Source organism: Paralichthys olivaceus, chromosome 23, assembly GCF_024713975.1.
Source record: "Paralichthys olivaceus isolate ysfri-2021 chromosome 23, ASM2471397v2, whole genome shotgun sequence".
Taxonomy (NCBI): Eukaryota; Metazoa; Chordata; class Actinopteri; order Pleuronectiformes; family Paralichthyidae; genus Paralichthys; species Paralichthys olivaceus.
The window spans coordinates 17,190,222-17,206,385 of NC_091115.1; the positions used below are offsets into that span (position 1 = coordinate 17,190,222).

At 39.1% G+C, this 16,164-nt stretch overlaps 1 protein-coding gene across 1 annotated transcript; it reads left to right on the forward strand.

The window, feature by feature from the left end:
• Positions 1-1,582: 1,582 nt before the first annotated feature.
• Positions 1,583-12,305, forward strand: pnpla3 (patatin-like phospholipase domain containing 3). The gene is made up of 9 exons (XM_020099795.2): positions 1,583-1,971; positions 3,133-3,365; positions 3,465-3,530; positions 6,010-6,219; positions 8,666-8,726; positions 8,820-8,996; positions 9,166-9,298; positions 9,424-9,531; positions 11,583-12,305. Exons 1-9 carry the CDS (start codon positions 1,785-1,787, stop codon positions 11,827-11,829), a joined length of 1,422 nt encoding a protein of 473 aa, XP_019955354.1. The 5' UTR covers positions 1,583-1,784; the 3' UTR covers positions 11,830-12,305.
• The last annotated feature ends 3,859 nt before the right edge of the window (positions 12,306-16,164 follow it).

The window sequence follows — 16,164 nt, forward strand, 5'->3', positions numbered from 1 at the left end:
ATATTTCTATGATGAGTACCCTTTCAGATCCACTAATACCCAGTTAATGGTGAGAGTAAGGTATACCATTTGTGTCAATAATGATGAAGTATTTGCCCTTACCATATTTATAAGTTCGTTTATGTCTTCCTACTGAATATTTTTAAATACACATTATATTGCTATATATTTTATCTTACTTTTAGTATTGTTCTGTCTTTTGTTATTTAACTGTAGCGCCTACTTTAGCTAATTTACTCTTTTGAATGGAGTGTCCATGGAATTTTTAAAAACAATTATAACAATATCACACAATAAACATCCAAAATCTACAGTGTCACTATAATAATCATATAAAAATCATACAGTATTCTTAATACCCTTAGACCCTTAATCCTTTGATAGTCAACACTTAGCTCCATCAAACATATTATTTCCACTCCGTTCACATGTTGTCATCCAAGTCTGCATCTCAAGTTCTGTTTTCAAGAAATAAAAAGAAACAATTTTGCAACATATGATGGTGATGTATGATTGAAGTAAGAACAACTTTCAGAGGTCATCAAGAAGAGTGAGATCAAGACACAGACCATTTACCATTTTACAATTGACCAAATCTGGGACATGGTGTTTCCTCTGAAAGACCAGGAACAAACAGTAGTGAAAGAACAACAGTCTGCTGTTGATGGTTTTTGGTGAGCATCCATTAATCCAGCCCTGGTCTCGTGTCTTTACCATTGACATCATGCATCTCCACAGGCATACTCAGTGACTTCCCGCAGCTTCCCGCTGTGACTCATGTGAGCAGAGTGCAGATGATGGTCATGTAGGCTATTCGTCTTCAAACATCCCCAACAGGCTCATGACGCTTGCTCAACCCACAACTTCACCACCGGAGAGTATCAATCACAGACAGTGAAACATCCTTAGATAACAAAACATTATAACTTATTACAACTTATTACTATGTTTAATTATCATCATATGAAAGGTGCTACCATAGGTTATAAGTTATTATAACTTATAATGTTATATTAAATATAAGTGCATACCAAGGTTATTATAGTTTTGAAATTTTCATTCGTTTTTATTTTTGATTTGGTTTTTCAGGTTGCTTTTTTATTTCAGTTTAGTTTTAGTTAGTTCAACAAGCGATTTTGTAGTTTTAGTTTAGTTTTTATTTTGAGAAATCGACTAGTTTTATTAAGTTTTAGTCTTAGTTTTAGTTTTTCCAGGTATTAAGAGAAAGCCTTGACTTGTAGAAGCTGAAAAAGGATGAAACAATGTGTGACACCAAATATGGTTTATCAAGTCCTTTAATTTCATTCTTTAACCATCACCTGCAGGACAGGCAGTAATCCAGGGAGAAAACGAAGCTGAATTTATCTGCAGTTCAGTTTAGTTTTAGTTAGTTTTGCATTGTTCATTGTAGTTTTTATTTTTATTTCAGTTTACTCAATCATTTTTTCATTGCTAGTTTTAGTTTTAGTCTTAGTTTTCGTTAACTATAACAACCCTGGTGCATGCACAGTATGCAAGAAAACATTACATTTTTCAATTTGCAGTGACGTCCTATGACATGGGAGTAGTGATAGTTCAGAGTGCACCTGAATGCAGCAGCAGCGCCGCCGCCCCCGCTGCTATACAAACAGAGTCATGTGCTCCAGGCCTTTATATACAGTCTATGGTTCCAGACCCGGAGAGTCACATATTATACATGAGCAGGGTTTCGATCGCACCTCGCAGACAGTAACCTGTGATCGGTCAACTAATCTCCGGGCTCCGCGGCCGGGGCATGCCCCGCCATGTTCGACTTACACAGCGGCTGGAACCTGTCCTTTGCCGGGTGCGGCTTCCTGGGGATTTACCACATCGGAGTTGCCAGCTGCTTGCTGGAGAAAGCGCCTTACCTCGTCGAAGGGGCGACCAAGCTGTGCGGAGCCTCTGCCGGGTCTCTCACCGCCTCGGTGCTCGCCAGCCAGGCATCCATAAGTAAGACCCAGACTGAGACTCGATAGCCTGGAGCTTTGCGCCCTTCTGGAAGCTGGAAGTTGGATAGATGTTATTGTAGTTGTTGTGGCAGAAGTAGGTAAAAGTGTCTTAACCAGATGCTGCGGACTTAGCTTCATATTGGGATTTGTTTATAACACGTATTGTGTGGTGTCCTGGTGGAAGGCTCAGGAAGACGTCATGAAACAACATTACCACAATCATTAGGAATGTCAATCAGATGTCCAGTGTTGCTCTCAGAGGACAGAAGCAGTTTCTAAATGGGACAATGAGACTAAAAGCTTCAGAGTTACCAGCTAAAAATGTTTTACTGGTGATCATAAGTTTAGGATTTGTGACAGAATGGTGCGTTGATTAAACAAACACACGAGAGAACCATACTACAGTTTAACAAACCCACAGCGACAAATGATGGTGGGAAATACATGACGACAGCCGGACCAGGGTGAAGAACCACTATTCTTCAGAGACTGCAGCAGGATAATGAGCCCAAACACAGTCAAAGACCAGGGAGTCCTGACTGTTACAGACTTTCCTCCACGATCACCTGAACTCCATTGAACATTCAGGGGGTCATTTGACTGAGAGAGGCATTCCGAGATAATGGGTCTTCAGGTTTCCAGATAATGGCAGCTCCGGTGTATGCTGTCATTGAGGCAAATTGAGGATATAACAAATAATGATAATCGGATATTCTCTAATTCAACCACTTTCTTTAAAGATTCAACTTTTCACCCATGTTTCACATTTTCATCCCCACCGACATCCGTGTCCGCTCCTCATCAAGACTCTCCAAATTCCACTAAACTGCTACAAACCAAATGTTTGGCCACACTTTAGATTTTTGCTATAGTAGCACCTTTCCTATGCTGATAATTAAACGTAGTAATAGATGTATATTCAGTACTGGATCATCATTTCTCCCATCATAAATGTAAACCGGCCTCAACTACTTTGGCCTAGTACCTGGAAGAGGGCTCACTGAGGTCTTTGTTGGTTGTTGACTCCTAGTAACTAAAGTGAATATTGATCCAGTTGCAGGTTGTCATTTTAAGCTGTGTGTTTCTGTTTGCAGTTGACTGCTCAAACTTCAGAGAACTTATGTTACTCTTCCTTTACCTTCATTTTTTTTCTATTTCCTAGCTAAATGCTGTCAAGATGTGATTGAAGTAGCGAAGGAGGCCAGGAAGAGGAACCTGGGTCCCCTTCACCCAACCTTCAACCTGGTCAAGGTGATCAAGTCAGGCCTAGATCGTGACCTGCCCTCTGACGCTCATGTCCGGGCCTCGGGGCGGCTGTGTGTCTCGCTGACCAGAGTGTCTGACGGAGAAAATGTGCTGATATCAGAGTTTAGCTCCAAAGAGGAACTCATTCAGGTACGGGTTGGGGTTTATCTTATAAATCTGGAGAAGCCTTTAGGGTGTTACAGTGTTGAAAGAGATGTGTTCTCGTTCAACACTATACTCTGTCCACAGGCACTGATTTGTAGCTGTTTCATCCCCATCTACTGTGGGCTGATTCCTCCATCTTTCAGAGGAGTGGTAGGTGTCTGCTTTCAATTTTATTTCATCTTATCATCGAGCTTTGTTTCCACTAGGGTCACTTAAGTGTTTTACATTACATGTGATAGAAAATGATTATTGTATCAGTGGCAAAGAAAGTTTGACATATACAAGCCGTATATCAGAGGAAACTCTTCATGAGTCTAAATGTGCAAATTCTGTATTAAAAGATCATTTGATTTGGCTTTTTGTTGTAGCTGTAATGAAAAACCTCCCTGTTATGTGACCATATTCCAGTAAAATGATGCAGGTCAAGGTGCAAGATTGCTATGAGATCATTTTGTTCACCATGACATGTCATCATAATAAGTGACTTGTATGTTCAGAAATAGAACTGTGTATCACTTTAGCTGCTACACCTAGATACTGATAGCAGTGTTGCCTTCCCTTTAACTTATCAGCTGCTGTTGGACTTTTGATAGAGATTTCCACATCTTCTATCCTCCGCTACCAAGTCACTCAGTTTGGATTCAGATCCAGTGATATAATAATTACAAAACACAAAGTTCACGATCATCAAACTCAAGGCAGATAAAAATAATCAAGCAGATGACATGAACTATAATAAAATGACATAGAATAATCAGCCTAGCTTTAAAATGAACAGCGAATGAACATGTCTGCTGATGCGGTGAAAGCGTTACTTGAAATACAAAAACTTGCGAACATGGAACTGTTTTATAACAGCTGAATTCCTCATTTAAGAATCCCAGCTGAAAGCAGCTGAAATGTGAAAATAACAACACACAAAAGTCAAAAGTCATTATCCTAATGGCATGAATGTTATGAAATGTATGGAATAATTCTTAGTTTCCAACTTCAAAATGCAACAATGAATGGATGTTGTAATTCAATATATATATAAACTGCATTGTAAAGCACTTTTGAGTGGTCATCAAGACTAGAAAAGCACTTTATAAATACAGACCATATATAAATACATCACCACAGCGAAACAGATAACACTGGACAGACGTCCTCTTTGTGGACATCTTGGTGATTTTAACCTTCAATAGAGCCTCTTGTCTCAGTCTTGGTGCCAAAATTCACAACACGCAGTCTACCGCCACACTCAGTTAAGTGTTTATATGTCACAGAGCTGTCTGTACATTCTGTGTTCTGTCTGTGGATCCTGTACATTGTGTTCTCTCTGCTGCCCATATAGACTGCTGGCTCATAACCCTACATAGTGTGACTCACTGACTTGAGCCATGACACCTTGTGGGCAAATATTCTTGAAGAGACCAGACCAATGCAATATGTGAAAAGTCAAATATTAATTTGTAAAAATTGTAATTAAATTGTAAATAAACTGGTAATTTGGTAGTTACAAGGAATATGGACACAGTGTTTAAATGGTATACTTTACATATATTGATACATGTTGTTTGGGTCAGAAAATACCGTGAATTGTTATAATAATAATTTATAGTAAGCTTTATTTATTATTATACAAGTCAATTAAAATTAGATATATGGTATGTGTCAAGTGGACAAATCCATGACAGGCTATCTGCAGGTAAACAATATACAGTGTATCAAAGGGCTTTTTCGACAACAAGAATAAGTGTGTAATATATGCTAGGATTAACCTTGGGTGAAATTTGTTGTCCAAAAATTAAAGGAAAATATAAGAATAATACAATATTATCACAGCGTGATTAAAATGGACCAAATGTTAATTCAATTTTACAGAAAGCATATGCATAAGTACACATTTATATACATTTACACAGATAATTATGTATAAACAGTACTTTATACATACACCACTGTGATAAGTGAATCATCCTGACCTATATTCTGAGGGCCTGCACTTTCAGGATACAAATGTTCTCTTGTTTATCCACAAGGCCGCATCTCTACCTAGAATTTCATAACTGGCATAAATGGAAAAGGGTTACTTCCTTCTGCTTTGCAGTTTAAGTCTTTTAATTCTCAGTGTTCCAGGGGTTGAGTCTGAAACGGAACTGTTGTGCGACTCATGTTTACAAAGACGTCTCGTTGGATCCGAGAAGTTGCTGGACAAAGATGCAATGGTTCAAAATATGTGACCAAATGTGTGGATACAAGCATGGCTTTGTGTGGAGCCTGGGCCAATTAACACGATAAAACAGTGATCATTTGTGTTCAGTGAAACCTGATCAGTAATGGTGGACAGAGTGCAGACAGTGAAAATATTGAAAACGACTCTTAGCTCTCTTTTATGTTTGTTCGTTTGTTAGCTAGCAGGATTACACAAAACAACTGAACCAATTTTCATGAAACTTGGTGGGAGGATGAGGGATGGCTCAGAGAAGAACCCATCAAAATTGGGTGCGGATCTGGAATCGGATTCAGGATTTTTTTTTCACCTACTGTCACACTGCGAGATGGGGTGTTTTTCACTACTGAGTGCCAGTGGAGCACGTACTTCTATACCAACTGAGTGTCGCTTTACCCTTTTCTGTGTCTGTAGCGGTATGTGGATGGTGGGATCAGCGACAATCTGCCGCAGTCGGAGCTGAAAAACACCATCACCATCTCTCCATTTTCTGGGGAGAGCGACATCTGCCCTAAGGACAACTCCACCAGCTTCCACGAGCTACGCTTCACCAACAGCAGCATCCAAATGAATTTGGGCAACATGTACCGTCTCAGCAGAGCTCTGTTTCCACCAGAACCCAAGGTAGGTTGCACACAAGCATCAGAGCAGCTCTTCACTTTTGAGATGGTTTGGTAAGTTGGAGTAGACAATGGCAAGAGAAGAAATTCATTGTGTCCTTGAAAATATGTGTCATGTATGAGCAGGCACGTGCACAGCATTTTTGGGAGCAGGTGCTCAAGCCAAAAAAAGGGCACCCAATACCAAAGTATTGGTAAAAGTATAAAATTAAGAAAAAACACAGAAGGACATATTTTACTCATTTATTTATTTTTGTTAACACAATCAACACAGTCTAATCGAATAGAGTAACTCAAATTATCAAATTGAATAAATAAATGTATAACAGGCAAAAAATAATCATAAAAATATTCTAACTTAAAACTTATCAAAACTCTGCTCTGAATAAATTAAATAAAAATAAACATCCAATATATTCTAGAAAATACATCTATTTACAAAGGAGGTGAAGGGAGCAGGATCGTGTTGTGGTTCATTTTGCACCAAACAATGTCAGGGATTGCACAAACACTGTCATTACCTGTCTGTCTGATGCTGCGGGTCAGAGGAGACCTGCAGGCTGCAGCGGTTCTGCGCTCAGCGCTGCATGAGAGCTAAGTGGAGGAGGAGGAGGGAGGAAGGGGCAAGGCGGGGCCTTGAGCATCGCTAGGGGTCTATCTGTGCACGTGCCTGTGTATGAGCTTGTGGCATGACTGTTTTAGTTTCACCTCTCTTAATCTCCCTCCACTCCATTTAGCCATGACTGACACAAAGTAGAATACCCATATTTAAAAATAAATAAATAAAGTTCAGGTGCACTTTTATAATGCACTTACATGTAGCAGTTTGTAGTTTGGCTTTTTTGAAGAGTAATTGTACTTATATGATTCTTGCTGTTCTGGGTTTGTGCCCTCATGGTTGAATGCACTTATTGTAAGTCGCTTTGGGAAAAAAAGTCAGCTAAATGTAATGTGATGTCATGTCATACCTCCTGCCTCTAATTCACTTGCTGCTGGTGTCCCTCTGGTGCTGTGAAGATAATTTAATTACCTAAATAAGGAGCTGACCTTTGACCGTGTTGGGGTAGAGCTCTTTGTGCTCCCGTCACGTGTGTACATGTGTGGTATGCTGTCCGGAGCCTATGATTATGTGACGGAGGTCACAGATCTCTAAAGTTCTTTGTGTCTTACCACGTTCATAGAGGGAGGAATTACCCCCCCCCCCCGTGCATGAGGGACTTCTCACAACAAACACACACACACTTGGCGGATGCAACACTGAAGTGCGTAGCAACACAGGATTATTAAGTATTTTGATTCATACAGTCTAATCTATTAGCAGCACCTTCTTGTTCTATGAGGGGCAACTCGGGGTTCAGCATCTTGCCCAAGGACACGCCCATGACCGCTCTACCTCTCCCACATTGTGTGTGTACGTGTGTTTCTAAATCTGAGCTAAAATGCTGTATATTTCTAATCTTTCTTTTCTAAATAATTTTTCCTTTAACATACTGTATTTTGTTCATTATATTGTAAAAATGACATCAAAAGCAATGCAAGTAAATATATCAGTGTTTTTTTCATTATTTGATACAGACTCATTATTTGACTCAGAGCCAAAAATATTAAAATATATGAGAATAGTATTGTCATATATCTCCCCATTAAACCATACTATTCAACTGTTATTTGTGGTTTAATGGGGTTTTAATATGCCAAACCACCACGAAGGGTCACAAATCCACTATCTGAAACACTTTATTTTGTGAAAAGGAGTTTTGGTTACATCGCGGTCATCAACACAACAAATTAGCATGAAAGACAGGTAAAAGCAAAAAAATAAATAAAAGAGATGGGAGTAATAAGTAATAAGAAAAGAATCTATTGGCACAAATTGAATATAAAATAACCCTACTGATGTTTTCACTTGTGTGTTTCACAACATTTTTATCAATTGTTGTTTTCTATAGCTTAGAAAAGGCCCTTTGTATTTAAATACTTTATATTTACATCGAGGGGGTCCACTCAACGGAGGCCGCCATGTTTTTTACATAAGTCCAGACTGAACAAACTAAACACCTTTTGAATTTGAAGCTACCACAGTTTCTTTATGTGTTTGGAAGGGGAGGGTGAGGTGAGGGGTGTTCAGCTGCAACATGCAATTTCAACACTAGATGTCACTAAATTCTACACACTGTACCTTTAATTGACTGTATTTACAGTATATAATGTTTTTCTAGTCTTGTCAACCACTCACATTTATACACACATTCTTACAGCGCTTCTATTCATATACACTGCTGGTACAGCTGTCAGGGGCAATTTGAGGGTTTAGTGTCTTGGCCAAGGACCACCAACCATCTGGTTAGTGGATGACCTGTTCTCCCTCCTGAGCCTCAGTCCTTGAAGTCAATAAAGTGAAGTCTAATCTTTGATTTCCTTCTTTTAATAAGATGTGTTCCTCTCAACAGGTGTTGGCTGAGATGTGTCAAAGTGGTTATAAAGACGCTCTACGCTTCCTTGAAGAGAACAGTGAGTACTTTGCTAATGGGTTACTATGACTTTTAAATAACCATGTCAGTCAGCTTAACCTTTTGGCTGTGTCACCATGTTTTGTGGCACCAGACCTGCTGATGTTAGAGCGTCCGACCCCCGGACTCACCCTGCCAGAGAGCGCCTCCGATTGCTGCTGCAAACCTACTGAAACAACCAAAGAGTGGGTGCTGCGGAGGCTCCACCTCCATCGTAAACAGCACTGGTGGTTGGATGAGCAGATCATTCTGCCTACACCCATCAAGAAAGGTGCCGTGTAATCTCACACTCATAGAGCTTTTTAGAGATGAAGATGTGTTTGAAATTACCGCCGTTCAATTCAGTTGAGGATAACAAACTATGTCATGCCTCTTAAACTGGTGTGTAAATAATGGCGCTAACATTCTGTATGTTTTTTTCTGGTGCGGTCATTCTTCAGTGTTCTGCGAGGCCTGCCAAGATAAGCCTGGTCTGTTTGCCAAGGTGTCGGAGATGCTGCCAGTGAGAGTGGCCTCCTACATGCTGATGCCATACACACTTCCTGTACAGTCGGCCTACTCAGTGGCACAGAGGTGAGGTGTCGCTCTCGTCAATGACAGGAATCTCAGCTTTCGGAAAATGAGTTAAAACTTGTAACAAGAGTCACAACCAGGGCTGAGCTGCTTTTCGTCTATCATGGGGTTTCTGTTGTCTGCAGGTTTGTGGAGTGGATCCCAGAGGTGCCAGCTGATGTGGGCTGGCTGTTTGGCGTGGCTGCGGATGTGTACCGGCAGGCCCGGAAAGGACAACCAGTCCACTCCATCAGGTGATAAAGGATTTTCCAGACAGTGTCATTTTCAAACACAGTGCTGGAGCAGTGATCATCAGCTGACAGACTGAATGAAATGAAATCAGTATCTTGAATTTGTTTTCCTACCCACTACCACACATTGCTTCACCACCACAATTTCAACAATTACGTAGATTTTCTATTTTGTATTACCTCAGCTGGGTAAAATCTTATTTCATTGTTGAGCTGTGCACAGTGCATGGCTTCACTCAACATATACTTGAGCCTCTTTCTCTCCATACCTTATCTGCCCCCCCTCTCCCTGAACAGCCCCTCCTCCCTGTGCTCTTGCTGAATCGAAACATGGTCATGTGCAGTAGAAGGAATTGTTTTCCCCACAGAAGAAAACAGCTTACGTTGCTGTTAGTCGATATAAACCGCCCGTGCACGCAGATGGTTGCTAATTGTTAACCAGATGATTATTTCTTAAGAGGCATAAAGACAGCCTGAAACTTAAGAAACTTGTGGAACAGTGCAACCCGTTATCACATCAGTTTCTTTGGAATATCTTTAGGCCTCAGCCAGTGCTGCTGTGGGTTAAAAAAGGGATACATGAAGCTTATAAGGAGATGTAGGGGAGTAGGAGGGGCAGACTGTGTGTTGTTAGAAATGATTTACTGAGCTCAAACATGCCCTTTTGTTCTGCGGGTCATTGCACTGGAGCTGATGCAAGAGTCACTTCCTCATAATGCTGTGCTGAATAGCAGGAGCTTGAGACTTAAAACTGAAACAAAGAGAAATAGCTGGTAAAGTGAATTATTATTAACCTGCCAATCAGGAAAACACTCTGCAATGATGATGATGAAGAATAATAACTGATATTAAACATCGCTCCTCAGTGAACTGTCTCCGTGGTGGCCTAAATATTTACTTGGATTACTCATGTTTTCCTGGAGCCCTCTCACACTGATAAAGGCCAATAAAAATAACGTTATTATTGTAAGAAATATTAAATAACGATGACTAGGCATATATAATTTGGTTTGTTTAATGTGAGACTCTGACCCCCACAGTGTCTGCTTAGACAAGCATAACATTATTTGCCATGTGCTAGACTTTCAATCATACAGTTGTCCACTCAATATATCCAGTCTTTGGAAACAGTCAGTGTCGAAGAGTACAAACAAACATTTCACAAAACGTATATATGTTTCCTGTTAACCCAACCCAAGCTGCACAAACACATATTGAACCACAAAAAGCAAATTAAGTAGATTGGGTAAGATCATATTTGGAAAACTGTCTAAAACGTATGAAGGTTTGAGGCAGCGCTGGCAAAGATAGGATAACCCTACTGTGAACTGTTTATGATCATTTAAAGGTACAGTGTGTAGAATGTTGTGATATCTAGTATTGATATTACATGTTGCAGCTGAACACCCCTCACCTCACCCTCTCCTTCCAAACATGAAAAATAATCTGTGGTAGCTTCAATTGTCATAAAAACTCAAAAGGTGTTTAGTTTGTTCAGTCTGGACTAATGTAAAAAAAGAAGGCAGCCTCCGTAGAGAGGACCCCCTCGAAGTAAATATAAAGTATTTAAATACAAAGGGCCTTTTCTGGGGTAAAGAAAACTACAATTCATACAATTTAGATGAAACGAACTAGTGAAAACATCATGACTACTTGACAATACGTGTGCTGATTTTATCAAATTTAAATTTAAAGATACAAAACAATTATGAACCGTTTTCAAAACATCCCAAGAAAAAATGTCATTATGCAATAATTTTGAGGTATAGCTCGCTGCATTAACTCTTGTAAAGTTAACAGGTGACATTTTAAAGGTGGGTTTTTGAAAGCCAACAAAATGTCTTGAGTTGTCTCTAGGGACGGCTGTTACTTGAATGTGTGAATGGTCGCGTGTCCTGGGGAAGACACTGAACAACAAATTAACCCTGATGGTGGTTCTGTCAGTAATATGATGTGTAATAGGAAAATGGTGGTGGTGCAAAGCTCTTTGAATGAAACTGTAGTCCCTTCACTTTGATGTTACGATCTTAACATATATATAATTGACTTCACAGTGAGCCATGTCTGAGGAAATGCTCGAGTGTGCCACCTCTACCTGCAGACCGTGACAACCCTGCACAAAGAGACAAGCTGCCCACTCTTTCCTCATTAGACCTCCATGGCAACTACTGGGAAATCCACAACTCTACCTCCTCGTCCTCGAACAAGAACCATCATCCTCACATCACCCCCACCTCTCCACAACAAGTCTGCTTCTTTGTCAGCTCGCAGGACGAATCCCACAGCCATGCACAGCAGTGAGAGATCCAGGACTTTTAAAACAGTGACGTGATTGAGTTTCCATTCTGTGAGGAGCTGCAGGACTAATGATCAAAGTCTTGTAAATGTTTAAAGGAGACACACATTTTTGACACTCACTCTGAACACTCCCAGTAGTACAAAGTGTGTTATTTTTTAGTGAGCTCTGTGGAAGACAACATTACAATTTACTCAGGATCACAGTTGTGTGTTTACCAGCCCTGCTGTTGGGGGTGGGGGGACGGGACGGGCACATACATAAGTATGATCATTTCTTTACTGAAAATACAATTTGTTCTACTCCACCACCCCATGTGAAGATGGTGCGGCAGAAACACTTCAGTCAGACGATCAGAACAGAATAGGTGCTGAGCACTGACTTGTTAATATACAGTATAACTGTCACAGTCTAAAAGGATTTAATTACAAGCAAATCAATATGTAATATGAGTCAATAAAAGTGATAATAAAAAACAGAATTGTACACAACCTGTGAGTCTTTTACAATAAATCATATACTCATGATGTTCACTTCTGTAAGGACTGTTGGTAGAGGTGGCGATTTGATTTTTTTCATGTTTAGGGTTGTTGTTTTTTTATATTGTGTAATACAGTATGTACAAGTTGTTTCAACATATTTGTTTCTTTCAGTCTAGAAAATATTTGGAACATTTTTACATACAGTGCTTCTGCTCAACAGACTTTATTCACGTCCAAAGCAATCTTAAACATCATGTGCTGTGCATTTTAATAGCCTGTCACAATGTCAAAACATGGATGTAAGATAGGTTGTATGTCTGAAGCAACACATCAACATTATAGCAATGTGGGTTGTGTAAAGTTCTTTATAGCTTTACACTGTCAAACACAACAGCCTCTGCTTGAAGAGGATGTAACATTTCACTATAGTTTGCTCCCGCTTGAAAAAAAATGCTCTTGTGACACCAATGGACAGCAAGAAGCGTCTGTCTCCCCCTGTCCCACCGCTGCTGTTGTAGACAAAATGATAAACTAAAAGCTTTTCAGAATTACTATTCTATTTCATAAATGCGTGTTTCATTACAGCTTTACAACACAACAAGTTATTTGCAGGGACACTTGTGGTTGATCCGTCGCAAGAAAACTATTATTCCCTCAGCAGAGAAGGTTGTTTAAAGGGATTATGGGTTCCATGTTTTGGATATGCAAGTTAAATTACATGTTTTTTGGTAATTTCCATACTCCATTGAAACCAATGAACGATTCCTGTCGCAAAATATTCATGCTTTCTTTTTGGGAGAAACAGGGATGCTCATGGAACAGTGGCTGTGTTATGAGACCTGTAGCGACCTGAGCTACCCCTGTAGCATCAGGGTATTGCGACAGGGGACGACAGAGCTCAAGTCTTCTCCCCGATCTGCAAATCTGTTTGTTAAAAAGGGAGCAGTGTGGAGCAGCCTCAAATCCTAACTGTTGCAGGACCTTGCAAAGTGCTGCGAGCGAGCACTCATCCAGCTCAGCCTGGTGCGTCACTGAGGTCAAGAGGAACTGGCTGCTGCTGATGGTGGAGTTCTGCGAGCGCACGAGCACCAGACACTTGACAGGAAATGATACTATCGTAGCAACAAGAGTTAGTCTTCTTGTGTTGTTTTCTCCCTCATGAATTTGCTTCTTTTTTTTTTCAAAATAAAACTCTCTCAAGCAACATCTTTTCTTAGAAAAACAGACTTCAGTTCAGGACTGAGCAATTACAGCAAAATCAATAGTTAACAGTACAACCACAAAGCAAGGTTACAAAAATAAACAGAAAACCACATAATAAAAAAGAATTCAAAGAAAGATGGAAGTTATTATAATATCGGTTTGGGTCCATTTGAAAGATACATTTAACATGTATGTAAAATGCCACTATATTCATATAAAAGTGTTTTTTATATGAATATAGTTGTGTATATATATATATATATATATGTTTTTTCAGTTTCAATGAATCCATGAAAATAAATAGTTTTTTCAAAAATATAATAAAGCATGAGGTGTGTTACCGCCTGGCTCAAGGCCGGCAACAAAAAGGGAGGCCACACATAGATATAACAAGACAAAAATTAGTTTATTTAACTTAAAACAAAGCAAGCAAAGTAACTACTGGATGGGGTGTGTAAGTAAGAAGGTCATCAGTCATGTTAAGAGTGTGTGGATGGGTGAGAACATGGTGTAGTGTGTGTTGAAAGGTGCAACAAACCAAACAAAGGACATGTGGCTGCAGCAGGTCCAGCTGAGAGAGCACAGACTGGGGGAGGAACCCCTTTATGCCTTTTGCTCCTCCCACCTCTCAGGTGCAATCAGTTTCTCTGAAGACCCACCCAGTCTCCTTCAAGGAGTAACATGAACAGGAAGTCACTGGGTGGGCCGTCACAGGTGGTTTTTAGAAATGTACATTTATTCAAAAAATGCTAAGAATTTTCTGTTCTCTATGATAAGACCAAGTTTTTGTAAGTCAAGACTACAATTGTTACACAATATCCAATTTTGAAAGTCCTCCCAAAATAGATTTATTACGACAGAGCATCGGATGTTCATTTGATTCTATTTCTGCTTTACAGAACAGAAATTCATTTGAAACAATATTGAACCTGAGTTGTAAAAAGTAACTGCAGGGATACATTTCATTCATTGTTTTAAAGTGGACTTCTGTAGTTTTTTTTTGGATTTATGGAGGAAAAGGGAAACTGAGATATCTACGTCTTAGACATCACAGTAGTGTATTCCTGCAATCTACCAGTAATTCCAAAATACTTTTCAGTGGTTTTTGATGCTATCCCCACTGGTTTATGTTATTTCAAAAAGATGACCCCTCTCTACATTAGTCAGTGTTGCCCCCTGACCCAGCTCAGTTGTAATTAGAAAAGTTAGTTTTTTTGTTTATAAGGGTGCGAACTCAAGAATACAGGCTTTATTTCAGGACAATATGTTTTCTGTTTCTCCAGACACATTTTATTAAAGCACCTTTGATTGTAATATTGACTGGAAGAAGGTTTGATCCTTGCTACAAAGGTCCCTCCTCATAAACAAGGTTAAAGATGTGTCATGTAAGCTGATTCATAGATTTGAATCCGCTGAAGCATTTCTTGAGTGACACAGTAAACTGTTCCTTCTTTGAACTTGCATCCTCTTTTTACTTTTTTAATTCCCCTTTGTTGGTGTTTTCGTTTATTTCTAATTAATTATTCCATTTGATTTTCTGAATGCATAATTTACACGTGACAATATGTGAAGTTCCTATTATTGTGTTTTGACACTACATGTTGACTTTGAATGTTGACTGTTAATAAAGTTCGTTGGAAAAAAAGAATAAGTCGAGGCCCATCTGTGCAACTCTAAACAGGATGCTTTGAGAAAATATCAAGAGAAATAAATAAAACTACAACTATCAATTTATCTTCCTATAATCTGTGACAAAAAAACAATCGTAACCATTACATAGACAGACAAATAAATACATAGCCTAAATCATTAAACGTGTCAATAAATCTATACATATGCAACATCAATAAATGGCTTAGATGTTCTTTTATCTTCATTTAGCACGGCACGCTTTAGTAACCTAATTAAATATATTCAATGAAATAGTCTGCGTCCTTCCTCCCAAATAGTGTTGAAATCATAGACTGTATATAAAGAGGTTGAAATGGTTGAAAGTGACCAGCAGAGGTCCCCATGTGTCCCATAATGACCAGCTTGGTATAAATTTATGACATTAGGCCTACATTGTGGACAAATCAATCTGCCACAGCAATTTTGGTTTTTTAACAATACTTTCCATGGGTATTTCAATTATTTTAGTTTTTTTGTCTCTATACTTCCACTCCACTCCATTTCAGAGGAAATGTTCTCTCGGTTTTTCTTTTCTTACAGGATGAATATTGAATATTTTACACAATAGATAGTGTAAAAGCTCTTACAAACAGCAGTGTGAAGGAAGGGGTGACATTTCAGATGTTTATGAGCTGTTTAATATTACCATCTGAATACTTTTGTTCACCACAACATAAATGGTAAACCACAAAATGTTTATTTAGAAAGGAGCACACATTCATTCTTTAAGCAAATTGTATTAACTTGATTTTTTTGGGGATAAAAGCATCAGCTAAATAAAATGTAATCATTTAATTTGATATCATGAATGGCTGATTGTCTGGGAATGTGAAATTAGCAACTGTATCATTAAGTGAACAATTAAAGTTCTAATGACACAACTTAGGATGTCTATGATCACCATTGATCACCATCACCATTCCAATCTCTAAATGCTTTGTCATTTTTGACATTTGTTAAAATTGATCACCTGCTCTGACATGA

Coding starts and splice junctions, on each gene's coding strand:
- pnpla3 (XM_020099795.2), top strand. CDS start 1,785: ATGTTCGACTTACACAGCGGCTGGAACCTGTCCTTTGCCGGGTGCGGC. Junction 3,531..6,009: donor CTCCATCTTTCAGAGGAGTG/GTAGGTGTCTGC, acceptor CTGTGTCTGTAG/CGGTATGTGGATGGTGGGAT. Junction 6,220..8,665: donor TGTTTCCACCAGAACCCAAG/GTAGGTTGCACA, acceptor TCCTCTCAACAG/GTGTTGGCTGAGATGTGTCA.